General features: G+C 40.8%; 1 protein-coding gene across 1 annotated transcript in view; it reads right to left on the bottom strand.

Annotated features, from left to right (window-relative positions):
• Positions 1–26,970, bottom strand: part of LOC133386629 (fer-1-like protein 4) — an 82,977-nt gene that overhangs the window by 25,743 nt on the left and 30,264 nt on the right. Inside the window, exons 16-31 of the mRNA XM_061630331.1 lie at positions 26,807–26,915; positions 25,636–25,834; positions 22,034–22,154; positions 20,181–20,281; positions 18,540–18,627; positions 16,690–16,806; positions 16,011–16,163; positions 15,663–15,846; positions 14,274–14,398; positions 13,683–13,817; positions 12,663–12,836; positions 10,999–11,115; positions 6,314–6,475; positions 3,719–3,887; positions 2,993–3,162; positions 906–1,037 (exon numbers count right to left, since the gene is read on the bottom strand). Coding sequence (XP_061486315.1) covers positions 906–1,037; positions 2,993–3,162; positions 3,719–3,887; positions 6,314–6,475; positions 10,999–11,115; positions 12,663–12,836; positions 13,683–13,817; positions 14,274–14,398; positions 15,663–15,846; positions 16,011–16,163; positions 16,690–16,806; positions 18,540–18,627; positions 20,181–20,281; positions 22,034–22,154; positions 25,636–25,834; positions 26,807–26,915 — 2,256 coding nt within the window. The remainder of the gene's footprint in view (positions 1–905; positions 1,038–2,992; positions 3,163–3,718; positions 3,888–6,313; positions 6,476–10,998; positions 11,116–12,662; positions 12,837–13,682; positions 13,818–14,273; positions 14,399–15,662; positions 15,847–16,010; positions 16,164–16,689; positions 16,807–18,539; positions 18,628–20,180; positions 20,282–22,033; positions 22,155–25,635; positions 25,835–26,806; positions 26,916–26,970) is intronic.

The following is a 26,970-nucleotide window of genomic DNA, read 5'->3' as shown; positions in this document are numbered from 1 at the left end:
AATAGCTCTTTTCCTGCTGCTGAGTCTATACCGTCACTCTGCCTTAATCAAGATCCTTTCCTACTGCCGTGTTTTGTGATGGGAGCCAGGACATTTGTGTTTTGTACTAAAATATCAAAATTGGTATCCCACCCGATTGCAAAGCTCCACAGGGTATAGCAGTTTCTCACTGTGGCCTTGGCTAGGGATTCTACCTCCCCATCCCATCCCTTCTCCAGTTTAGAAGAGGATATTGCACTCTCCTGACTGGATATGGTTTTTTTTCTCCTTCCAATTTTCCTTTGATGAAATTTTCTGTGTAGATTTGTTTCTGCTAAAGTTACCCACACTGATTTAATAACCTGTGAACGAAGCATGGACTAATGCAGCCTTTGCTTCACATCCTAGCCTCATATATTAAATTGTATTGTATATACAATAAGGTATATTAGAATTTAAATACCAATGCATTTGTATTTGAAATACTAAACTGTTTTTAATTCATTATTTTAAGTAGTTATTTAAGTGGTTAATCAATCCATAAAATAACTCATCCTGTTATCCTATGATTTCTAAGTTTACTCAGTTTTTGCTTCTTCCCTCCAACTCTTCCTTCCTGTCCTTCTCCAAATCAGATGAGATTGCAATCTCCTGACAGAATGCGGTTCTTTCCTGCTTCCTCCTGTCTGTGCTTCGGAGTTCTCTGCTACAGTCATTTGCTTCCCATTTCAGCCCATTCGTCCTCAACCTGATGCCTCCAGACATTTTGGACTACAACTCCTATCAGCTCCAGCCAACATGATCAATAGTTAGGGATGATGGGAGGTGCAGTCCAGGCTGGGAGCTGTAGTCCGGGCTGCCTTAGCCCCATGCATTCTATTGTAAATACAATTCAATAAGGTTTATTATAAGTGAAATACCATTACCTGGTTATTCAATTCCTTTAACGATTCATAGTACTTAGACCACCAATCCAGCTCTTCCTTCTCAGGCTTTTCCTCCTCAAATTCTTCCTCCTTCTGGATTAGTTGATCAATTGGGAGTTTCTTCAGAGGTGCCTGAGAATAAATGACCTCAATCCATCAAAGGCATGTGGGAGCATAACAGCCCTGCTAGGTTGGCCCAAAAGGTCCCTCCAATCCAACACCCTGCTTCCATCAGTGTCCAGCCAGATGACTTAATGAAGCCTATATGCCTTCCTCTAGTCCCCTAGTAATGAGTAGTCAGAGGTAAACTGTCCCCACAGGGCCGGTGCCAGAGGGTGGCCAGGTTGGGCCCTGCCAAGGGCCCCTGAAGGGCCCCTCTTTAGGGTGGAAGGTTAGTGCTCTCGTTCCGTGATCCATGGCAGTGTCAGGTCCTGCAACCCAATCTCACCACAGACCGTGGAGAGGGAGCTCCCAGGCACTCCCCCAAAACAGACAGTGGAGGCTTCAATAAACCCACATGCATGCTCCATTTACCTCTCCTGTGAATGTGAATGCCATGTGTACTGTGTGCGCATGCCAGCCATCACCCAAGATGGTGGCAGGGGCATCCCTAAGGGGCTGATGCCCCCACCATTTTGGTTGATGGCAGGCATGTGCGCTACTCACGCATGTCATTCACACAACACAAGAAGTAGGCGGGGCACACAGGCAGGCTTATTAGCCCCACACCACCTATATGGGGTGTGTGTGTTGGGTTATGGTGCTGCATGCCTGGGACAGGCTGGTGCCCAAGAGCCCAATCATGCCTGGCACTGGCCCTGTGCCCCCGAACATGAAGGTTCCATTTAGCAATCTAAGATGGGAGTTGAAATCCAACAACATCTGAAGGACCCACAGGTTCCCAAACCCTGCTCCATATGTTCCCCCTTGACTGCCTCATAATTCCAGATGCTTTATGAATAAATTAGTAGTAAACTCAGTAACAGATCCTTGGGAGACCCCATTGCTTTCTTCCCTTCATTGTGAGGTGTCCTTTTATTCCTTTTCATTGACTTTTTATTCTTCAGTCATTTACCAATCCATAACAGGATCTATCCTCTTATCAGAAGTCTTTCATGCAGGACTGTGTCAAAACTTTTCCAAAGTCCAGGTACTGAATGTCTCTAATAGATTGCTCCTACCTAAGGTTTGCTGAAACACTCAAAGAATTCTAAAAGATTAGTGAGGCAGGAATTCCATGCTGATTCTTCCCCAGCAAAGCTTGTTCTTCCATATGTTCAATCATTTTACATTTATCATGTTTTCCACCAATTTTCTGAGCCTGTAATCTCCCAGATTCACCTGGTTTTATGTTGACTACCTACCTATCCTCTAGCATGGAACCTAATTATAGCAATGTTGCTTATTGTTTTTGTTTAAATAACAATTATTCATTTGATATTTTAACAAAAAACATGCAACATCACCAAATATGTGTGATAAGAAGCCTTATAACGACCATAGAGAAATAATTACATCATCATTTCCTAAAAATCTCATATGTAAGGATTGTAAGTGTAGGAAATATGGAGGAAGCTCCTTAGTCAACATTTACCTCCCACAGCTGTTACATCACCCTTCCCCCATAGGAAGTTTCTGAGGGGAAAGATTGAAACATTTTCCATGGAGCAGTTGAAAGAAATGGGACACTCCATGTGCACGTGAAAGTCTCACATACACACCGCTACCCATGCCTACTGCTAGAGAAAGCAATAACAAAACACTTTAACCCAGTAATCTCATTTGTGATTAATCCATGGGTTCTGGGGTAAAAGGTATGTGACTAAGAACCTTCCCTAGGAACCCTACTGAAACCTATGAGGATCTATGCCTATTGTTGTCCATTCATATTTACACCCCTGTTTATATTTCCCATTTCTTTTTGGCACTCTGTAAAGTCCCTCTACTATAAAGTGCTCTTAAGCTTTCTGGATCACTCAACTTTGAGGAAAATCCATTTCTGCAATGTGGATCTAGAAAGCTACTGCCTTTGAGCCACAATACTCCTTAAATAGCAGAATCTGTGAAAATCCAGTTGTTGCACTCACCTTTACAAGCTTAAGGGGGTTTGCTTTGCTACCTATGTCTCCAGCAACTGCACCAATATTTATTACTGTCTGCCCGGCAGCTGCTCCAATGTTTATTACTGTCTGCCCAGCAGCTGCACCAAGATTCATCACTGTTCGGGAGATGTTAGGTCGAGCTGAGGCTTTCCGTGCTGAAAGAAAACAGTATAAATTGTGCACTTCACTTGCTGAACAGTTTCCACATCACTAACTAGTTAGGTCATCCACCCAGAACATTCCTTTAATCAGCTGACAAAGAGAAAGGATGTTGCAATTAAATGCACCACTGGCCAGACTTATCTTAACATCCCTTCATGTTATATTGTCTATATACTGTATGTTCACAGCATGGCGTTTAGGTGCAAAGAATATAATCTGACATACGAATGATTCTGAGAAGACATTAAAAATACAAAACAGGGAAATATTGAAGCTTAGGTTTAATATTGCTACCATGTTTATCTTACAACATGCTACTTGGATGTAGAGTTTCTGATTATTTTCTGGCCTGGCTTTGACCTTCTGGTCTATTGATGCCAACAAATTAGATATGGCTATGGTTAGTGGAATGGCTCTCATATAATGTCAGGTGCAAGGTGTCATACTCTGCACATGTTAAATCCCAACAAATAGTGCCCTATCTTGACAGTTATATTATTCCACTTTGTAGAAAGGTCCTCTAAAAGATATTGGATTTCAAAGACTCACTCTTGGATGGGCTATCTGTTTCCTCTTCAAACTCATCTTGTTCTTTAGGAGCAAATTTCATAATATGGGAAACTATGTGAGTTCCCACCATGACAGAGCGTCCAAAGGCTCTCTTCTCCACCACAAAGATACTGAGAGGTGGGTGTAAGTACACCTGCTCTGGAAGCTCCTGTGAAAAAGCCAGTCGAGTGTCACAAAGCAGATTATAGAAAAGCACTGCAGCATTTCAGAGACTAGCTGGTGTATTGTGAAATGATCATTCATGGGCAACAGCTCATTCCATCATGGAACCTTCCACAGGTACAACAGTAGAATTCTACAGCTCTGCTCTAGACCAACTTCTCAGTCATTCAGCCACATGCGGATAATTGCTCAGCCATTGCTACTGATAATCAGTCACGGAAGTCTCAAAGGTTTTCAATGGATGGGAACATTATTTATTGGAATTTTATAGAATGTGAACACCAAATGATATAATAGGAGCTTCTAAATTATTGCTGTCCGACTCTGGCAAAAGAAATGCAAGAAGACAATAAGGGACGCTAAAAAACAATTTGAGGAGCACATTGCTAAGAACATAAAAACCAACAACAAAAAATTCTATAAATACATTCAAAGCAGGAGACCATTTAGGGAGACGATTGGACCCTTGGATGATAAGGGAGTCAAAGGTGTACTAAAGAACGATAAGGAGATTGCAGAGAAGCTAAATGAATTCTTTGCATCTGTCTTCACAGTGGAAGATATAGGGCAGATCCCTGAACCTGAACTAACATTTGCAGGAAGGGATTCTGAGGAACTGAGACAAATAGTGGTAACGAGAGAGGAAGTTCTAAGCTTAATGGACAATATAAAAACTGACAAATCACCGGGCCCGGATGGCATCCACCTGAGAGTTCTCAAAGAACTCAAATGTGAAATTGCTGATCTGCTAACTAAAATATGTAACTTGTCCCTTGGGTCCTCCTCCGTGCCTGAGGACTGGAAAGTGGCAAATGTAACGCCAATCTTCAAAAAGGGATCCAGAGGGGATCCCGGAAATTACAGGCCAGTTAGCTTAACTTCTGTCCCTGGAAAACTGGTAGAAAGTATTATTAAAGCTAGATTAACTAAGCACATAGAAGAACAAGCCTTGCTGAAGCAGAGCCAGCATGGCTTCTGCAAGGGAAAGTCCTGTCTCAGTAACCTATTAGAATTCTTTGAGAGTATCAACAAGCATATAGATAGAGGTGATCCAGTGGACATAGTGTACTTAGACTTTCAAAAAGCATTTGACAAGGTACCTCACCAAAGGCTTCTGAGGAAGCTTAGCAGTCATGGAATAAGAGGAGAGGTCCTCTTGTGGATAAGGAATTGGTTAAGAAGCAGAAAGCAGAGAGTAGGAATAAACGGACAGTTCTCCCAATGGAGGGCTGTAGAAAGTGGAGTCCCTCAAGGATCGGTATTGGGACCTGTACTTTTCAACTTGTTCATTAATGACCTAGAATTAGGAGTGAGCAGTGAAGTGGCCAAGTTTGCTGATGACACTAAATTGTTCAGGGTTGTTAAAACAAAAAGGGATTGTGAAGAGCTCCAAAAAGACCTCTCCAAACTGAGTGAATGGGCAGAAAAATGGCAAATGCAATTCAATATAAACAAGTGTAAAATTATGCATATTGGAGCAAAAAAACTGAATTTCACATATACGCTCATGGGGTCTGAACTGGCGGTGACCGACCAGGAGAGAGACCTCGGGGTTGTAGTGGACAGTACGATGAAAATGTCGACCCAGTGTGCGGCAGCTGTGAAAAAGGCAAATTCCATGCTAGCAATAATTAGGAAAGGTATTGAAAATAAAACAGCCGATATCATAATGCCGTTGTATAAATCTATGGTGCGGCCGCATTTGGAATACTGTGTACAGTTCTGGTCGCCTCATCTCAAAAAGGATATTATAGAGTTGGAAAAGGTTCAGAAGAGGGCAACCAGAATGATCAAGGGGATGGAGCGACTCCCTTACGAGGAAAGGTTGCAGCATTTGGGGCTTTTTAGTTTAGAGAAAAGGCGGGTCAGAGGAGACATGATAGAAGTGTATAAAATTATGCAGGGCATTGAGAAAGTGGATAGAGAAAAGTTCTTCTCCCTCTCTCATAATACTAGAACTCGTGGACATTCAAAGAAGCTGAATGTTGGAAGATTCAGGACAGACAAAAGGAAGTATTTCTTTACTCAGCGCATAGTTAAACTATGGAATTTGCTCCCACAAGATGCAGTAATGGCCACCAGCTTGGACGGCTTTAAAAGAAGATTAGACAAATTCATGGAGGACAGGGCTATCAATGGCTACTAGCCATGATGGCTGTGCTCTGCCACCCTAGTCAGAGGCAGCATGCTTCTGAAAACCAGTTGCCGGAAGCCTCAGGAGGGGAGACTGTTCTTGCACTCGGGTCCTGCTTGCGGGCTTCCCCCAGGCACCTGGTTGGCCACTGTGAGAACAGGATGCTGGACTAGATGGGCCACTGGCCTGATCCAGCAGGCTCTTCTTATGTTCTTATGTTAATCAGGTAGGAGAACACGTTCCCAATTTTTTGAATTTGCCTCCTTGTTCCTACTCACCACATCAACAAATTTGACAAGTTCACTGAAATTTGGGTTCTCTTTGTATGCTGTAATCACTTCTGATTCCACTTTCTTCCCAGCGCATTCAATGATCACCTGTGGTTGGTCAACCTCAAACAAGTTAACACGCTTCAGATCTCTCAGGCCCCAAAATAAGATCTAAGAACAAAGTTAAAAAAAAAGACTCCCATGGGTACTCAACAGAGGGCCCAACATTCTCCTTTTTTAAAACAGTCATCTTCTCAAATACCACTGAAATATCTTTTCCAATGACAACTCATGGTTGCATCCCAGATTAACAGGCATGATTGATGTCCTCCTACTCACTCCTGTTCTCTCTTTGTTGTACATTGGGCCAAAAGCTGCAATCCAAACCCCACCTGGGGATCTTAACAGAGTGGTGGTGCCAGCCAGGGCAAAAGGCAGGAGGCAGGCAAATTGCTGTGCCACCTTGAAGCCGATGTGATCAGGCCTGATGTGATGACATGATAGCAGTGGGCTCAGCCCCTCCCTGCCCCTGAAATATGCCATTTTATATCTTTTCACAGGCTGCCACCAGCAAGGATCCTGCTACCAGCTCTTCAGGAAGAATGGGGAGTTCCGTACTAGCAGAGTGATACTGGTGTCATTCTGCAGGCAGAGGCCAGCAGGGCTGGGTGAAGGGAGACCTCCATCCAATCCAACACACTCCCCCCAACAACCTAGCACAAAGAGTGCTTGGATTGCAGCCTTAGTTGCTGTGGATTAAAGTAGATTCACTCATTCATTTATCTGTTTATTTGCATGCTGTTTTTCCACAAAATTGTGCCCAAAGTGGATCACAACATGCCAAATGAACCTCAATAAATATAATTTTTTTAAAAAGTATTACAAACAATTACAAATGATCATTATGTCAATAGATAAAAACAAAAATAAATCCCTACAATTTCATATAAAACAAGAAAAATAACTTAATTTAACCGCTTAAAACAAAACAGGAGAGACACTAATGTCTAACTGGATAATGTGCCAAGAGCCCAGCAGGAATATTTTCAGCCTCCTCAAACTACCAAGAATCTCTCATTTACTCATTTAGCTAATTTAGCTCATTTACCTTTACATGTGTGAATATGTGGATGATCCTGATTAAGGGCAAGAATTTAAACTTGATGGTTTGTATTCCTTACCAGATTACTTACTTAAACAACTAACAAATCTACAATCCCAGAAGGTGATTATGAACTACCTTGCAATTCCCCAGTATTCTCTCCAGAGAGATTTTTCACAACCCAAAGCATCCATGAACTTTTTTCCAGTACAACAATATAAAAAAGCAACCAAATTGGAGAACATGAAAAATTGCAGGCCAGAAAGATTAATCTATAGACTCCTACATTCTTAATATTCATGTTGTTGTTATGTGACTGCAAGTCGATTACGACTTATGGCGACCCTATGAATCAATGACCTCCAATAGCATCTGTCATGAACCACCCTGTTCAGATCTTGTAAGTTCAGGTCTGTGGCTTTTTTTAGGGAATCAATCCATCTCTTGTTTGGTCTTCCTCTTTTTCTCCTCCCTTCTGATTTTCCCAGCATTACTGTCTTTTCTAGTGAATCATATCTTCTCATGATGTGTCCAAAGTATGATAACCTCAGTTTCATCATTTTAGCTTCTAGTGATCCACAAAGCTCTCCTCCACCACCACATTTCAAATGAGTTGATTTTTCTCTTATCCACTTTTTTCACTGTCCAACTTTCACATCCATACATAGAGATCGGAAATACCATGGTCTGAATGATCCTGACTTTAGTGTTCAGTGATACATCTTTGCATTTGAGGACCTTTTCTAGTTCTCTCATAGCTGCCCTTCTTCTGATTTCTTAACTATTGTCTCCATTTTGGTTAACAACTGTGCCGAAGTATTGATAATCCTTGACAAGTTCAATGTCCTCACTGTCAACTTTAAAGTTACATAAATCTTCTGTTGACATTACTTTAGTCTTTTTGACATTCAGCTGTAGTCCTGCTTTTGTGCTTTCCTCTTTAATTTTCATCAGCATTTGTTTCAAATCATTAGTCTTTTCTACTAGTAGTATGGTATCGTCTGCATATCTTACTGATATTTCTCCCTCCAATTTTCACACCTCCTTCATCTTGGTCCAATTCCACTTTCCGTATGATATGTTCTGCATATAGATTAAACAAATAGGGTGATAAAATACACCCCTGTCTCACATCCTTTCCGATTGGGAACCAGTCAGTTTCTCCATATTCTGTCCTTACAGTAGCCTCTTGTGCAGAGTATAGGTTGCACATCAGGACAATCAGATGCTGTGGCACCCCTATTTCTTTTAAAGCATTCCATAGTTTTTCATGATGTACACAGTCAAAGGCTTAGCTGTAATGTATAAAACACAGGGTGATTTCCTTCTGAAATTCCTTGGTCCGTTCCATGATCCAACATGTTTATTTATTTATTGCATTTGTATACCACCCCATAGCCAAAGCTGTCTGGGCGGTTTACAACAATTAAAAACATTAAAAACAAATATACAAATTTAAAAACACATTTGTTTGCGATATGATCTCTGGTGCCTCTTCCCTTTCTAAATCCAGCTTGGACATCTGGCATTTCTCACTCCATATATGGTAAGAGCCTTTGTTGTAGAATCTTGAGCATTACTTTACTTGCCTGGGATATTAAGGCAATAGTTCAATAATTACTGCATTCCCTGGGATCCATTTCTTTGGAATTGGGATGTATATTGAATGCTTTCAGTCTGTCGGCCATTGTTTAGTTTTCCATATTTCTTGACAAATTTTTCTCAACATTTGGACAGATTCAGTCTCAGTAGCTTATAGCAACTCTATTGTTATGCCATCTATTCCTGGTGATTTGTTTCTTCCAAGCATTTTAACAGCAGCTTTCACCTCACATTCTAAAATTTCTGTTTCTTCATCATATGGTTCCTCCATGAATGAATCTGTCATCCTGTCATCTCTTTTATAGAGTTCTTCAGTGTATTGCTTCCACCTTCCTTTTATTTCATCTCGGACAGTCAGTGTGTTCTCCTGTTGATTATTCAACATCCCTCCTCTTGGTTTAAATTTCCCTTTCATTTCTCTAATCTTTTGGAATAGGGCTCTTGTTCTTCCCTTTTTGTTGTCCTCTTCTATTTCTATACAATAACTATTGTAATAGTTCTTTGTCCCTATGTACTAGTCGCTGTATTGTTGCATTTAGGGTTCTGACTGTGTTTCTATCTCCTTTTGCTTTCCTTCTCTCTTTAGTCATTTTAAGAGTTTCTTCAGTAATCCATTGAGGTCTTTCTCTCTTTTTAACTAGAGGTATTGTCTTTGTGCATTCTTCCCTGATAATGTCTCTGACTTCATTTCATAGTTCTTCTGGTTCTCTGTCAACTAAGTTTAAAGCCTTAAACCTGTTCCTTCTCTGATCTTTATATTCTTCTGGGATGTTATTTAAATTGTATTTTGGCATTATGATTGCTTTGTTGTTGTTCTTCAGCTTTACTCTGATATTCAGTATGACAAGTTCATTATCTGTACCGCAGTCTGCTCCTGGTCTTGTTTTTGCAGAAAGTATGGAACTTCTCCATCTTCTGTTACCAATTATATAACCAATTTGATTCCTATATTGACCATTTGGTGATGTCTACGTGTACAGTTGTCTTTTCGGTTGCTCAGAAAATGTGTTCACAAGAAACAAATTATTAGCCTTCTGACCTTGGGGTCTCAACTTCCAACACTATCTTGTGTTGCATTTTGGATACACTGTTCATAGGGTTTTCATGGTAAGAGGTATTCAGAGGTGGTTTACCATTGCCTTCGTCTGTGTTTGGATGCATCTTAGTCTGGTGCCTCAGCTTTGACCATTCTGCCTTGGGTGCCCCTGCTACGTGTCTAGCCTCTTGGTCTAGACTCCTGATGGCATTGCTCTCAGGTTCTTCAACACTCTCAGACCCCCTCACCATGTTAAGGTGTGCATCTTTGAGGGGGTCTTAATATTAATGTCATGCTACAAAGATACATATGTATGGATGTGAAAGTTGAACAGTGAAAAAGGCTGATAAGAGAAGGATCAACTCATTTGAAATGTGGTGTTGGAAGAGAGCTTTGCGCATACCATGGACTGCGAAAAAGACAAATAATTGGGTGTTAGAACAAATTAAACCAGAACTGTGACTAGAAGCTAAAATGATGAAACTGAGGTTATCATACTTTGGACACATAATGAGAAGACATGATTCACTAGAAAAGACAATAATGCTGGGAAAAACAGCAGGGAGTAGAAAAAGAGGAAGACCAAACAAGAGATGGATTGATTCCATAAAGGAAGCCACAGACCTGAACTTACAAGATCTGAACTGCGTGGTTCATGGCAGATGCTCTTGAAGGTCGCTGATCCATAGGGTCGCCATACGTTGTAATCAACTTGAAGGCACATAACAACAACAACAAAACAAAGATACAATCAGTGATGTAGAATTTTGTTCTAGAACCTACAAACTGTCTGCCATTATTTCTGCACAAGGACATTGACAAGGGCTGATACTGATGCCAAGCACTTAGAATGCATCTTCCCCCACTGATCTATTTGAATGGGTAAAAAAATTGGTTAGGTTAAATAAACCCTATGCTGAAAGATATTTCAAAAGAAGAAGGGATGATTTTTACCTCTATACGAAACTCTTTAAGGATTGGTCGGATACCTTCAGGGATAATGAATCGTCCAGAACGGGGGTCCCCCAGATATTCTGGCTCCTTGGGTTCTACATCACTAGGCACTGATGGCTGGACAGCAGAGAACAGCAGTTTTAAAGTCTTCTCAACAGCTAAGTATAATTAAATATTAACCTGTCAATGTATCCACCATCATAATCAATGTTCACTTTCTGAAATAAAAGCTGTCAGGTCTCATCTATCTGGAATGTCCACCTTCTTGTCCAGACACTCTTCTCTCTAATCCCAGATGTACGTGCAGTACTGGTTGTGGGTGTTCAGTGGTGAGGGAAGGTTGTCTGTTGTACACTAAGGGGCATTCAGGATACTTCCAGACAACCTGTTTATCGAGCATTCACCCTGATTTGTATTTGCAGGGAGATTAGACAACATTGGCTATTTAATGAGCAGTCATTCTAATTTGTTTGTGGGGAGACTAGATAGCATTGTGCCAAAGCAATTGTTATCCCACACATTACAGTGCAGTATCGTGTCACTTTCCTTACCACAAAAAGTCCTAGGTTTCAGGGAAGCAGGTTTGTTGTGCAAGACCTCCCAATCAACTACAACTGTGCAACCTGAATTTGCATCCTATCTGAAAAATAGCAAAATCTGGAGTGCTCTCAGACACTATTTCATTATTTTAGTTCCCAGATTCTAGAACTAAGTCCTGGCTTGTTCCATAACATACTTTCCCATCAGTATAGGATCCTGCTCTAAACCAAATGCTCCTCTGCTAGGAGAACATAATGGAAGCAGATTCATAGATGATGCTAAATATATCACATAGAATATGGCCACATTGACTCATAATGCTAAACCAATGAAGCCTTGGGCTTTCATGCTCTCACCTCCTCTTTTTCCCTCCTGTGTGGCCAGGAGAAGGACTTGCCACTTCCACCAAATCCCAGCTTGTTGATGCGCATATGAACCTGAGGTCTTGGTTTATCACAAATTATGGTTAGTTTCAAAGCAAGCCAACATTAATCCATGGATTATGAAGCTGGTTTGTTTAACCAGGGTTCATGATAAACTACAATCCCTGGTTCACACCCAAGACAAGATTCAGTTAGTTAGGGATGGGTAAATCTTTCAGTTTTGGTTGCCCTCAATTTCTAATTTCTCCAAACTTAAATTCAGTTCTCTGTGTTTCCACATCAGTTTGTGGTGGTGTTTTTTTTAACCAAGTCCTTATGAAAATTTATTAGCATTTTAGTGCAAGTTTTTCTTAATCTATACATGTTTGTATGCAATTTTGCCTAATACACAGATTTCTGTATGTTATTTTCACTAATATATGCATTTATGTGCACACTTTACGCTAGTGTGTCCATTTTTGTTCATGTTGTTTAGCTGGTGAACTGCATTGCAAAATTGGGAGAAGCACAAATTTCAAAGGGTGGCTGTGTTTCAGTTCATGTATTGTTCCTGGAAGTGCAAATCAGGTACATTCTTTAACAAATGTATGCCGAAGGCTTCACTCAGGCTCATTCCAGCCATTTCATACCATTAAGTGAGAACTGAGCCATTATTTACTGTGCCCAGCAGGACTATTTACAGCCTATTCAAGCTGCCAAGCATATCCTTCCAATTATGCTAGGGACAATGAGCCCACTTACCTCTAAGTAGCCACTATAATCCAGTTCAATCAGCTCAAAGAGAGCAATTAATTCTCCAGCTGGTTTATGTCCCTTGTAAATGTCAAAAAACTGGAGAGAAGGTTTGCTGTATGGCTCATCTACCAGCTTCACCTGTGGTGTAGCAAAAGCTCGACCAAGGAATTCTGGTGAGCCCTGTAGAGAAGAGGAAACAGCCATTAGATTTAAAAACAACAACAATACTTTTGGGATCTCAGCTTCCCATCAGAGCCAGTGATGGGCATTTCATGCAGACTACAACACCCTTTGTCTCCAATAGCAATGAGCTCCCTTCCCTCCATCTTCACTCTCTCCCTATTCTGCCTATGCTCTTTACTCATGCAGAGTACAGGTGAGCACTTTCCAGCAAGCTCCAACATTTCTACTGCTAAAGCGACTTGACCTGCGCGCGCGCTCCCTCTCTCTCTCCCGCACGCGCGCACATGCACACACACAGAGACACACACACACACAGAGAGAGAGAGAGAGAGAGAGAGAGAGGAAGACATTAGGGGAGTGTTATTATAATTTGTTAATTTATTTACTGCTTCTTACTGAAGTGCACTCATAGTTCCTTTGAGGCACGCACACATTGAGGATTCTTAGGAATGCTCATTCAGTGCATGTCCAATGGGTTGTATTCAACTAAGTCCTACTCAGAGTGGACTTACTGAAAGTAATAAACCTATGTTAGTCTTGTCTATTAATTTCAATGGGTCTCCTCTGAGTAGGACTAGCATTGAATACCACCGAATGCCTGCAGATTGCAGTACACACATTCAGCCCACACATGGCTGACTAGATTGTTTGTATATTATATCAGTGCAGAGTTTTCTGGAACCATGCCATTACACAATTCCTACTAGTAGTTCCCAAACTATTTCAGACTGCTGCTGCAGGAAAGTGGAACTGTCCCCTGGTACAATATCTGAAGAGCTATTCCATCCAAAGAGAAAACTGCAGCAACACAAATCAGGTAAGCATTTATATATTCTAACTTACAAATTTATTGTGGTCAAAGATATTGACAACAGCAACTGGAGTCTCTGTCTTCAAGTCCTCTTTCTTTCCATCAATAATGAGCTGGTCATACAGAAGTAATTCATTCCACATTGGGCTGAGTGTCTCTTCCAACACCTGAATTAAAAGAGATCAAAGCTGCTGTTTAAACAGCTGCTTTAGGACCAATCTAGATGCATGCAATGAACATTCATGTATATCTTTCCTCCAACTTACTTTTTAAACCAAAGGTTGCCCCAGGGGTGTGAATTTCAGTAAAGGGGGAAGGACTGCTTTATCCTTCCCCCTCTCACTGTTTTCCCACACACAAAAATCCCCAACTGATTTTTCCCCCTGGCCCTTTACGACCTAGCCACAGCCCTGGTCAGCTGGTTTGCATGCCTCCCCTCAATCTCATGGTACGGACTGCATCACTTGGGTCCAAGAGCCCAAGAGCTAGTTTGGGTGGAGAAGAGCAGCCAGGCCCAGGATTGATTGCAGGCTGATACTGAGTAAGGATGAGTGGGTGGCGCTTCAATATTCACCTGGGGCATCAGAAATGCTTACTCACAAGTCCTTTGCAGATACACTTACACTTGTAGTTTGGCACTGAGTTGAAAACACCACTTTTGCAAATGGATCAGAAAGGCCATTTTCATCAGCTGGGAGAATCCCCCGGGCCTGGTACAAATGGACTCGCAGTTGAAAGTAACTGAAGTCTGCAAAGAGCAAGATACACCCATCAACTTTTCAAGATGACATCCCCATGTGTGATATACAGAGACATCAGATGGGATTTTTATGTGAATTGCTGAAATTTCTGACTAGCTTACAATGGGGTGAAATTATAAATATATCTAACAGCATTTAATCACAAAACGAAACTGCTAGAATGCAAAAATGGCTCTAAATGCACATTCATTTTTAAGACTCAGTGGAGTGTTGTGGTACTCAATGCATGGCATTGAGAAAGTGGATAGAGAAAAGTTCTTCTCCCTCTCTCATAATACTAGAACTCGTGGACATTCAAAGAAGCTGAATGTTGGAAGATTCAGGACAGACAAAAGGAAGTACTTCTTTACTCAGCGCATAGTTAAACTATGGAATTTGCTCCCACAAGATGCAGTAATGGCCACCAGCTTGGATGGCTTTAAAAGAAGATTAGACAAATTCATGGAGGACAGGGCTATCAATGGCTACTAGCCATGATGGCTGTGCTCTGCCACCCTAGTCAGAGGCAGCATGCTTCTGAAAACCAGTTGCCGGAAGCCTCAGGAGGGGAGAGTGTTCTTGCACTCGGGTCCTACTTGCGGGCTTCCCCCAGGCACCTGGTTGGCCACTGTGAGAACAGGATGCTGGACTAGATGGGCCACTGGCCTGATCCAGCAGGCTCTTCTTATGTTCTTATGTTCTTACTTTAAAAAACTCACATATTTAATGCCATAGGTTTGCATGGGCCAGGGTCCACTTCAGATGAATGGAATGTTATCTTAATTGAGGTGGCAGATATGTGTTTATATTAATACACAGAGAGAGAGAGAGAGAGAGAGTACGTGTGTGGTGAATACTAGCAGTGAGGTCACTAGGGAGTCTTTGTTTGAAGTCTCAGAGACTGCATTTCTTCACTCTAATAGAAAACTGCTGAACTGCAACATATCAAGAATTTCAATTGTATATGGCCTGAACTGAGATAACAGATTTTTATCTCTTTACAGATCTTCTCTACTGGTCAGTAGCAGTATATGTGATGAAGTGGAGCTGGTTTCCTGAGGCTGGTGTCACTGCTGCCTACTTGGTTGGGGCAGGATTACTGCCATCAATCCTCCGGCCATACTGGCTGGGGCTGATGGGAGGCCAACAACATCTGGCGCACACCACATGGGCTGCCCTTGCATTTTTCAGCTTGTGCTAGTGTCAGGTTAAGAGATTTCTTTTATTATTTCTGAGACCCCTGGGAGGCAGGAACAAGCATTATGGGCTTACCATCTCTGTTGAGCCGGCTGGGTGGGATGTATGCTGGAATCCTTGCAGCCTGCATAGCCTTATCATAGATTGGTTTGAACTCTTCTGGTAACTCTGCAGTGCTGTTCTTCGCATATTTAGTTACCCCAAGCCACATGTAGATTTCCAGTTTTGCAAAGATCTCTCCAGAGCGTGACCCTGGAACCTTTAAGCCCCAAATGATGTTATTCAGTTGAAGTATGTTGAGGGCAAGAATTATTAATGTATTAAACCATGAAATAAATTCTTTAGTGTGCTCCCTCACAAAGTAATGCCATAAAGTAATACACCTCTCTTTAGATTGAATGAGCAAAAGGTTAACACACTCACCTTTAAAAAGACAGTTTGTATCTTGGCACAGTCCTTGCCTTTCTCCTCTTCCACCACTGCATAAAGGATGTTCTGGGCAGGGATCCTAGTGTATGCTACACGCTTGTTGTTGCTAAACATCCAGATCAGGACATCTGGGATAGTACATTGGGGCTGAAAGTAGTGAGAGGGGAAGCTGTAATCAAATTAGTTTTTAAAAAATGTTGTGTGGACATCATTTTTGCATATTTGTGACAACGAAGAATTGAGGATTAATTTAAAAAAGCCTTTTCTTTGGAATGGAGATAAAGGGAAGGGAAGGAAAGTGGGATTCATGGGAGTGGACAACAGATAGAGGAGCAAGAGATTATGAGGAAGGACTGGGAGCTGGTTATGAGGAAGGACATTTCAACTCCTGATCATTTCATGTGCCATCCAGCCACCTTCTGATTTGGAAAGCATCACACTGAATTTCTCATATGCTCTCACAAGTTTTACACTACCAAAAGGACTAGAAACCTGTTGTTTTCGTTTTCTTTCTAAACATAAACCGATTTTTTTAGGATTCTAGGGTACTTCCAGAACTTCATGCAGTGTGTCCTTTCCCAGTTGCTTGAGCTATCCAGCTGTTATCCTGGTGTAATGTCTCAGGATATGAGTTGTCAAACCTGATTGCACTCCCACACCTGCACTCACATACCTCTTTAGCCAGGAAGCGCAGCTTTGTCAAGATTATCTTTATCTCATTTACTTTCTCCTTGACGTTGGTGCGAGTCAGGCGCCTTCTTATGCGCATCCCCTGTTTTGCATATAGTATCTGAACACAAAAAAAGATAGCATCTTCTAACCATGCATTTAATATAGTGGACCAGACTGAGAGGTCTCATCCTCTTTTTTCTTTCTTAAGGTGAATCCTTTCTTCCTCTCTCTTACATCGCCCTGCAAATTGCCTAATCATAGTAGCTTTTGGCTATAGATTGCTGCAAAATTTGTGTTTTCAGAACTATAATTTTGGAAATGTTCCTTCACTCAGAGTAAGAGCCCCTCCAGACTGATTTGCACATGTGTGTGTGTGTTCTGTAACATATCATTGAGGCAATAATTGTGTATTAGTGCCAGGTAGATTTATACTGGATCATCCACATATAACTCAATTCATTAGTTGTTCTGCAATGCTTCCCCAATGTTATTGCATTCTTGCCGTCTGGAGGGGTATTCTTGCACTATAGTGCAACAAAAGCAGCACACACACACACACATATATAAAAACCTGGAACATTTGTGGTATGAAAAGTTATAGGAGTTCAGCAGGAAGCTATAGGATATGCACTGATTGGAAAAGAAGCGGTACATCCACCTTGAAACTTTTGCAAGTACACAAACGATATTCACAGTGGGATGGCGTATAAGCGCGCCAATACTACCATGAGCACAAATCATCATGAATGCACAATACAAAAAGACATCATGATTCTATGCTCTGGAGGGAACTGGAATGGTAAGGGGAGAATAGGGTAGGAAGGAACAAAAGAAGAAGGACATTTGCTAAGGCAGAATGTAGCAAGAAGAACTAAGGCAAAATGAGAAGAGAAGGGATAGGGCTGTGGGCAGATAGCAAGGGTTAAAAGGAGACAAAACAAGGAAGAGAGAGAGGATAAAGCACAGAAAAAACAAGCCACAGTTGGCTGCATGTACACCACACATTTAAAGCACATGACTTCCCCCAAAGAATCCTGTAAACTGTAGTTTGTTCAGTGTGCTGGGAATTGCATCTTTCTCAGGCATAAACTACAGTTCTCAGGAATCCTTCTGGGAAATCATATGCTTTAAATGTATGATGTGTACATAGCCCATGTTCACAATCAGGAGGCTTGGTTTTTACTTGGTTTTTACTTGGAACTCTTCTAGGTATATCATAAAGTGTATTTTACAGTGTATTCTAATGGCATTTTATTTGTTGTTTGATCTTTGTTGTTGTTTGTTTTTGGTTCTTGATTTTGCTATATTTATTGTAGTGACACATTGTGTTTGTTTTATCTCTTATGTACACCGCCCAGAGAGCCGTCAGGCTTAGGGCGGTATATAAATGAAACTAAATAAAAAACTAAATAAAAATAGGTCTTTTGTATGTGGGTAGACTTTACCCAGTAGAGAAACACTGACTGCAGCCTGACTTCTTAGAGTTCTTCTGATTGGGTTTCCTTTGTGATAACTTTTTCAACTAGAGCAAGTAATAGCTGTATGTGGGAGAAAGGTTTTCTCATGAAGGATTAATCTCTACATGAATGAGATGTGACTTGATCATCTAGATCCAGCTCGCTAATGGGTTTCAAAGCTATAGACATTCACATAGGCCTGCAGAAACTCTGAAAAACCACTGAACCTGGTGACACACTGGGGGTTCTAAATGAGAGACAGAATATTGCTGTCACATGGACCATTCAAATACCTTTCTGCTCCTCACAAGTGGAGCCAAGGGTTTCATCTGTCTAGAATAATTACACACACACACACACACAGAGCGAGAGAGAGCCTGATCACATGACTTACAATGTTGTAAGGGAGAGATTTCATCCTGCATCGATCAAGGTTGTTTGGACGGGTCATGGGCTTTTTGTCCACATTAAGAGAATACTGCCTGCAATTAGAGAGGTTGTGAGTTCTGAGCCTATGATGGTAGCCATATATCACACAGGCTGGAAGATGGGCAGAAGTCAAGGACTTGGTATCATGAAAGAAAATTTCTCTTAATGCTCTTCTCCCATCAGCCCTAACAAGTATGGCCAATGTCCAGGGATGATGGGAGTTGTAGTTCAGCAACATCTGGAGGGCCAAAAGTTCCCCACACTTGGGTAGCAGACGCATTCAAGCTATGCCCCCGCTGCCCCCATTGTCTCCACATCCACGCTTCCCACTCCAGGAAGGTCTGAAGACATTCAGCTGAATTGCGCATAGAAGCCTCCTTCAGACCCTCCTGCTCAATTCAGGAAGGTTGGGATGCAGGGAATGGGGAATTAATGGGGGTCTGGCCAACACACCCTCCCTGCCATCACATATTCTTTAGATGCTTGGACATGCCTAATTTTATGCCTCTTCTTGCTTCTCTTCCATGTCATCTATTCCTGTTGCTCTTTCACTCTTTTTTTCTTCTTCAGTACATCACTCCATTATTTTTGTAATAGACTCCTCCTACAGATGAGGATCTATCTAGTTAGGCTACAAAGTATGATGTTATAAATAGAAAAATGCCATTTCTTTCCACAAAAACCTCTGTAATATTTTTAGGAAAATCAGAACAAATATACTCTTCTTGTTTTCCATGTGTATTAATCAAAAATAACATATTGCATGTATGTTTATAATAACTGGCATGCATCTCTTGAAAAACTTGCCCAGAGATAGGTGTAACCCAAAACTAACACAAGACCTAAGCTTCATATAGGGTTGAAGAGGATTCTAGTTCACTCTGCATTTTGGAGCAAACCTTCCCATTTCGCCCCCTTTGCCTTGAACCCATGCTTGGATCAAAATTCTGGCCTGTGGATTAAGGGCCATAATCAACAGCCTGAACCACACATGAGTCTGTACATTACTTACAAGGTGGGCTGCCTCTTTTTCCTTTTAACTTTTAAAACAATTTGAGCTGCTTAGAGCAGCTTGGTGGCCATGCAATTTTAAAAAAAACTAAAATGTTGCCAGGAAGTGACTGTATACGCAGTATCTTCCTGGGAAACGGAATGGAAACAAGGTGGCTGCCCCCATAAACAGGACAAAACAAAGCCAAGTTTGGGGGGAAATGAAACTGGCATGAGATGGAAGTATGGTGATCTGTCCATCCCTAGCTTCATATTACATAACAGTTTGCTTACAGTGACCTCTCTTCAAGCCCTATCCAGAGCTTGGAAAAGTTACTTTTTTGAACTACAACTCCCATCAGCCCCAGCCAGTATGGCCACTGGATTGGGCTGATGGGAGTTGTAGTTCAAAAAAGTAACTTTTCCAAGCTCTGCTATAACTATAGGTAGACCCGAGTCACAAGTTCTGGATCCAGGTGTGATTTTCTTCAGGGATTTGAAGTTGTTGGAATTCAAGATTAATTCAAGATTATTGCAATTATCTGTGGCTGAGATAGAAGGAGCTAAAAAGGAACCTTAGATTTGAGTGAAAAGACAGCAGGGATGTAGGACTAACCTACATCCAGCTACAAACTCCTCCAGAACCTGCCGAAGCCTCTCATCTGCTTTTGACTTTGGTCTCCTCAGGAGCTTCTCTACCTCTTCTAGTCCATGTTCCTGTTATGACAATCCAATGATGAGATCAATCACGGAAGCATTGTGTATTTCATTATGTTTTTAAAATGTTCATTTATTTATTAATTCATACCTACTTTTCAGGGTAAATCCTCATAAGGCAGTTTACAAAAATAAAGAACAAATATAAACACATAATACAATATATAGTTAAATACAATAATGGCACAGGCCTACCCTGTCAGGATATCTCTCCTTAAGAATAGCAACTTGCCTTGATCTTCATTCCTCCCAGGAGACCAAGACATGTAACTCCTGCCATTTTTTTTAGTTTACAATCAGAGAACTCCTTTGATATCTCCAGTCTACTAATAGTAGGCAGGGCAATCTGCTTTTTAATGAACATCTATCCAGCCTCATCTTCTGGCTCCAAAAGGAGTTAAGAGTGTCTCCTTGGTCACATGCAATTCAGCTCACTGGCTGGGCCAGATAGCCTGTCTCAAGACCGCCCAGGCTAAACATGATAAATATGGAATATGGTCCCCTATTCCTTTGGTACCACCTATTTTCTTTGACTATCCAAGACTCACTCTATTTGTCTGCCATAGAATAATTGGCTGCTTAAATGTTTATTTTCATAAAGCTTTCCCTTTGCCCCTTAGATCCTAACTTGTAGTTTTAAAAAAATTGAAACTGGGTTTTGGAATGAGTTTATAACAACCCCAAGGGATTGTTCCCCACCACCAGCAGCTAAGTCACATAAATTTACTCTGCATACTTGTGCCTAAGGGGAAATATCAGGAAAGCAAGTTGACCTGGTCTGCATGAAGGGGAGGGATCTAACTGGATGTTCAACCACCAGGAAGTTGTTCAACCCATAGCTCTGAGTTTCCTCCCTGGCCAGAGTTAAAGGGAAAGAAAGGAGACGGCAGAAACCTACTTAAAAGATGGAAGTGTGCACAACTGGTCCTTAATTATTTTAATGATATTGTTTGGGGTTCTTTATTTTGTATACTGTTTAGAGATTTTAAAAACAGTAAGTGGTTTATAAATGGTCTGAAAGAAACTCACAAGGCACAACTTTGCTTCATCAGAACAAATCAAGAACTAAAATTATTAGCAACAGCAGCAGCTAAAATATCAAACCGGCATAAAATCAGTAGCATTCAACAGAAAGCTAAATGAAACAGGGATGGAAAGTCTGCTTAAAACTTGGGAACAAAGGAGCCATTCATACTTCTTGGAGGAGAGAGCACCAAATACATGGAAGGAGTATAATGCACCCTGCATCTACATGATTACCTACATATAAGCAGCCAGGACCTTTATCAGGAACAAAGCTGTGAACGCTCCGAATTAGGGATGGGGGAGAAATTCAGTTCAGTTTGCATCTGAAGCTGAATCTAGCAAATGTGCGCTTTCCAAAACATGAATATATGAGTGAAAATAACATAAAAATGCATTGTATTAGGAGAAATTGCTTGCAAAAATGTGTACATTAGTCAAAACTGCATACAAAAATGAATTTATTAGGTAGATTTTGCACTAAAATTTTGAAAAATTTTCATGAGGATTTAAAAAAAAATACACAGACTGCTGCAGAAATGTGAACTGAATTTAAGATTGGAAAAATGGGAAGCTGCGAGAACTGAAATGGACAGATCCTCCCATCCTACTCTGAATCTAATCTCCACCATGCCCTTCCTCAGCCCCACTTAATGATGCATGGTCCAGGCCAAGCAAGTATATCAGAAAAACAAGTATCAGGGCTTGACAGACAGAACAATACTTTACCAAACGCTCTGCTATTTTGACAATCCAGTTGGAATTACAGAGTCTCCAAGTATAGTCTTCCCAGTAGCTCCAAACATATACACAGGGCTTCTCGTGCAGCATGGGTAGGCAGCTGTAAGAGCTAAGAGCAGCAAGCAGAGAAAGTTTACTTCTAGTAGTAGTAGTAGGTAGTAATTGTCTGCATGCCAGAATTATCCAAGTATAATATCAATTGAAGTGGCTTCATATGACAAACAACTGCTTCCCCCCCCTTTTTTTTTAAAAGCAGCCCTAAAGCATTTCTGCTACATGGATCTGACATAGATGAAAATCCTCTTCATAGAATCATAGAATAGTAGAGTTGGAAGGGGCCTATAAAGCCATCAAGTCCAACCACCTGCTCAATGCAGGAATCCAAATCAAAGCATTCCCCACAGATGGCTGTCCAGCTGCCTCTTGAATGCCTCCAGTGTCGGAGAGCCCACTACCTCTCTAGGCAATTGGTTCCATTGTCGTGTGGCTCTAACAGCTAGGATGTTTTTCCTGATGTCCAGTCGAAATCTGGCTTCCTGCAACTTGAGTCCATTATTCCATGTCCTGCACTCTGGGACAATCGAGAAGAGATCCTGGCCCTTCTGTGTGACACCCTTTCATGTACTTGAAGAGTGCTATCATATCTCCCCTCAATCTTCTTCAGGCTAACCATGCCAAGTTCTTTCAGTCTCTCCTCATAGGTCTTTGTTTCCAGTCCCCTGATCATCCTTGTTGCCCTCCTCTGAACCTGTTCCAGTTTGTTTGCATTCTTCTTTATCCTTTATCTAATTATGCTAGAATTAGATGGCAGTATTGAACATGCCACCATGGGCTCCTACTGGGAGGAAGGGTGGGATATAAATAAATAAGTAAATAAGAACTTTATTGGATATTTATTTATTTATTTATTTATTATTTGATTTATATCACGCCCTTCCTCCCAGCAGGAGCCCATATAATAATAATAAAAAGCCTTTCCTAACTGGAACAGCTTATAAAGTCCTATGCAATAAGCCTTCTATAAACATCAAGCTACTACTGACATTGCTGTCAAGCACTGAGGCTGAAACTGGACCCTACAAGCACCAGACATGTGTAGCTACCTCCTGTAGTTCCCTTTTGGACTGCTCAGTAGGTGCTAGTGAAGATCTACTATGTGAAGAACACTAAAGACAATACCCCTCACCTAAACAGAAAGGGCATTGAGCATCACTATCTGCCATGGCCAATCTAGCATGTTCCATCTTGAACAAGAAAAAAGATGCACAGGATATGAAATGGATGAATGAAGCTAAGAAATAACAGGCCTCATGTAGTAATGAATCATGATTTAACATTTTTGTCCTACAAAAACTGATGTTATAGCTGTATGTGGACAGAAGGAGACACTGCTGAGTTCCTCTTCATTGTTATGAAAGTCAGAGTTGCAATGGGTGCTATGAAGAAGTTTAACATATGTACGTTCATTTGTTGATTAGTGCAACATCAACAAATGAGTTCTATCACTCACAGCCATTACAGATTAAACAGTGCATTCAGAGCTCTAAAATCATCTGAATGGATTTACTACAGGAGTGTTTGCATATGGCCATTAGCCAGGCTTTTTGGCTTATACTTTACAGCTCAGAGAACGCTTCTCCCATATCAACCTACCTATGCACTGAGATCAGTGGAGGAAGCTCTCCTTCCCTATACGACATAGGGAAGGTCAGGGACTGAATAGGGGTGTAATGGACTCAGCCCATATAGGCTTAAAATATGTTTAATATTGCTGTAATATCTTATATAGTCTGCTTAAATGAATAGCATGTATATTGCAAAAGAACAAAAAAGTTCTTTTTTTAAAAAGGGTTTCTCTACCCCTCCTCCTGCATATAACAGTGAGTTGAGTAACCAAGAGCAGGGAGTAAGATGTCTAGAAAGACAGCCATATGTTCAGAGAAGAATCATCAGCATTGATAACTACCAAAACACTATGCAACACAATATAAGGTGTTCCATTTTTTTGGTGAATCTGATAGAAACTGTGTAGTAAGAACCACCAGAAAGGCACACCTAGCTGTTGACAAAAAGTATAGATAGTCACACTCCTGTCTCTGGCAGATGGCACAGAGAGACAGCACAGACAGATGGCATGATAAGACCATGGGAAAACACCTTCTACTTTTATAAGAAAGTGTATAAAAAGCCAAATTATTTCACAGTCAAGGTCCACCTCTGAGGTGGGATGAATGTAGGAGTGCCATCTATGACATCTGATAGGTGAGATATATTTCCATGTACTTCGTACTTTTCGTTCTGTAACAAGTCTTTGAGTTCCACTCAGTCCATTCATCTATTTATTTATTTATTATTACATTTTCTTTCTTTTCATGACAGAAACCCAAGGTGGCTTACATATAGTTCCCAGGAGATCTGCCATCCAGGCACTGACCGGACCTGACCCTGCTTAGCTTCAGCCGGGTGCTGGCCTCATGTGCCTTCCGACCATAGCCTGGGATTTATTGTAACCTAACTAAGTAAGTTAGGTAAGTTGTAAGTTGTACGTTCAAGGTCTTATACTTTGATGTTAAATTAATGAATGATTTGTATTCTCATTTTCTGTTTCTGCTATGATGACTAAGCCACACAGAATGCATTTTAATAGCTATAGTGTGCACGATATGAATAAATAGCATATAAGACTGCTCTGCTGTCTGAAGTCTGACTCGCAAATAGAAAATTTCTGTTATCTCCCAAGACCCAAGAATCTCTATCTAAAATCCACCTACTGTTATGATGACTGCTGTTGGAAACCTGTGAGCTTAGGTGAACTAACATTCAACTTATAAGGACTCTGAGCAGATACAGATAAAAGGAGAAAGCAAGAACCCTCGACCCTGTGAATTCATAGGAAAGAGGGTTGGTCTTACAGGTATCAGGGGCATGATGCATGCAATGACATTAGGGGCAGGACTTCTGCCCCATACACAGTTTGTAGCTTGGGCATTCAGATTAATGCCTGAACACACTTTTTCAGATACGTTAGATTGTTGTTGCTGTCATGTGCCTCCAAGTCGACCACGACTTATGGCGACCCCACGTTAGATTAGAAATCAAAATTAATTAGGTCGCACTTCTGAAAAGACACTGCAGTTATGCACTACATTACTACAGAGTAGCTTTATGCAAAGTTATGGTGAGCTAGATCTTGAAAATCGATTCCCCAACAATAGGAGCCAATCTGCAAAGCTAGCTTGCATGCAGTAATAGATTCCATCAGACTTCTGTCAGCATAGTTTTCATGCCTTGTGTTATGTAGTACTGAGTTCTAATGCTTTTGGGAAAAAGCAGAAATTCTACCAAAATACAGCAGAACATGAATTTTACTATATATGAGCTTGGAATGCAACCCATCATGAAAGAAATATAACTCTTTGGGGGAATTTATAACATATATCTATAATTTACACAGACACAATATAGGCCTAGAGCACAGCCATAGTTTCTTTCCAAATTTATGCCACAGTTTTTCTCCAAATTTATGCTTCAGATTTTTGAATTAATGAACAAGAAAGTGAAGACTCAAGCAGAAACCAAAGAGTAAATACCTGTCATATTCAGTGGGTTCAGGTCTTTGGTTCTCCGTCATAGACTTATCAAGCAAGGGTGTACTTGGTGGTATGACTTCAACATCCAGCTCATCATCTGAACTGGGTTCCAACAAAGGCTGCTTCTCTTCACTCTTTTCTCCCTTCTCATCTTTCTTGGAAACCTTGGTCATAACCTCTTCAGCTTTGCCATAGTTCCCTTGATGATAAATACAGTTATTTTTAAAACCATGGCTATTTCACATTTATAGATGTTTGATCACCATAGGCCTGCCCCCAAAACATATTTGGAGCATTAACAACCTGTGTTCATAATCTCCATGCTCCAATATATTATATCTCTATAGTCTGAATTAGGGATGGGAACCATTAGCCAGTTCAAAAGCAATCCATTGACCTAACAGGATGGTATTGATTTGAGTTAGTTCTTTGTCCACTAGCCACTGCTTTTTACCAATCCATTTTTCCCTTGAAAAGTTTTGATATTACTACTGATAACTTTAAGGAAATATTGATATTTTGAAAGGAAATATTGATATTCTGAAAGGAAATATTGATATTCTGAAAGGAAATATTATTCTTTATATTTTAGAGGCAGATTTAAAAAATCTGGTTGGCAACAATGCAGCATAAATGACTTAATGGAAAATTTGATACCAAATCTGAATTGGGTGGAATTCTAGCAAATTCCTAGTCTGAGCACATACAATTAATTTCCTTTTTCCTAAACTATTGTCTTGCTTGTACTGGCAGTGCAGAAAGACCTGCATGGGCAACCAAAAGCTTCCACTTTCTTGGAGCAACAACAGAGAAGGCAGAGACCAATGGGGATAACTATGTGAGGAGTTAAGCCACTGTGGGTATTTTCCAAGCCATTTTTGGATTATAACCCTTAAGCAATATTTGCAAGAGTGCAAACCCATGTTGGCTGCACAACTGAATGATCTCACTTTGTAATATGGCATTCAATGCTGTATATTTGGAGAGGGAACTGTGCAGTTGCAGCTTAAGAAGCATGATGGCTGAACAGGGAAAGTAGTAATAGTATATGAGGTGGTAACAAACAGGGCTATTTATATGAAAGAATTGAATGTTTGTGAGAGAGGTGGAGAAAGATATACATGTTTGGAAGAAACTGTTTTAAATTAAAGTGACCACAAACCATATTTACCTATGGAGATCTCAAATTTCACAGGCTTACTACTTATTGATGGGTCCATCATAGTCACCTCAAAAAAGGAGGCAAAGAGAAGGAATTCTTCTTTCACTCCTAGGGCATTCTAAACAAACAAACAAACAAAGATATGTTCAGAATGACCTAGATATATAATTCCA

The sequence above is a fragment of the Rhineura floridana genome, chromosome 6 (assembly GCF_030035675.1).
Source record: "Rhineura floridana isolate rRhiFlo1 chromosome 6, rRhiFlo1.hap2, whole genome shotgun sequence".
Lineage (NCBI taxonomy): Eukaryota > Metazoa > Chordata > Lepidosauria > Squamata > Rhineuridae > Rhineura > Rhineura floridana.
The sequence above is the reverse complement of the archived record's forward strand: the minus strand, read 5'-3'. Positions and strand labels throughout refer to the sequence as shown.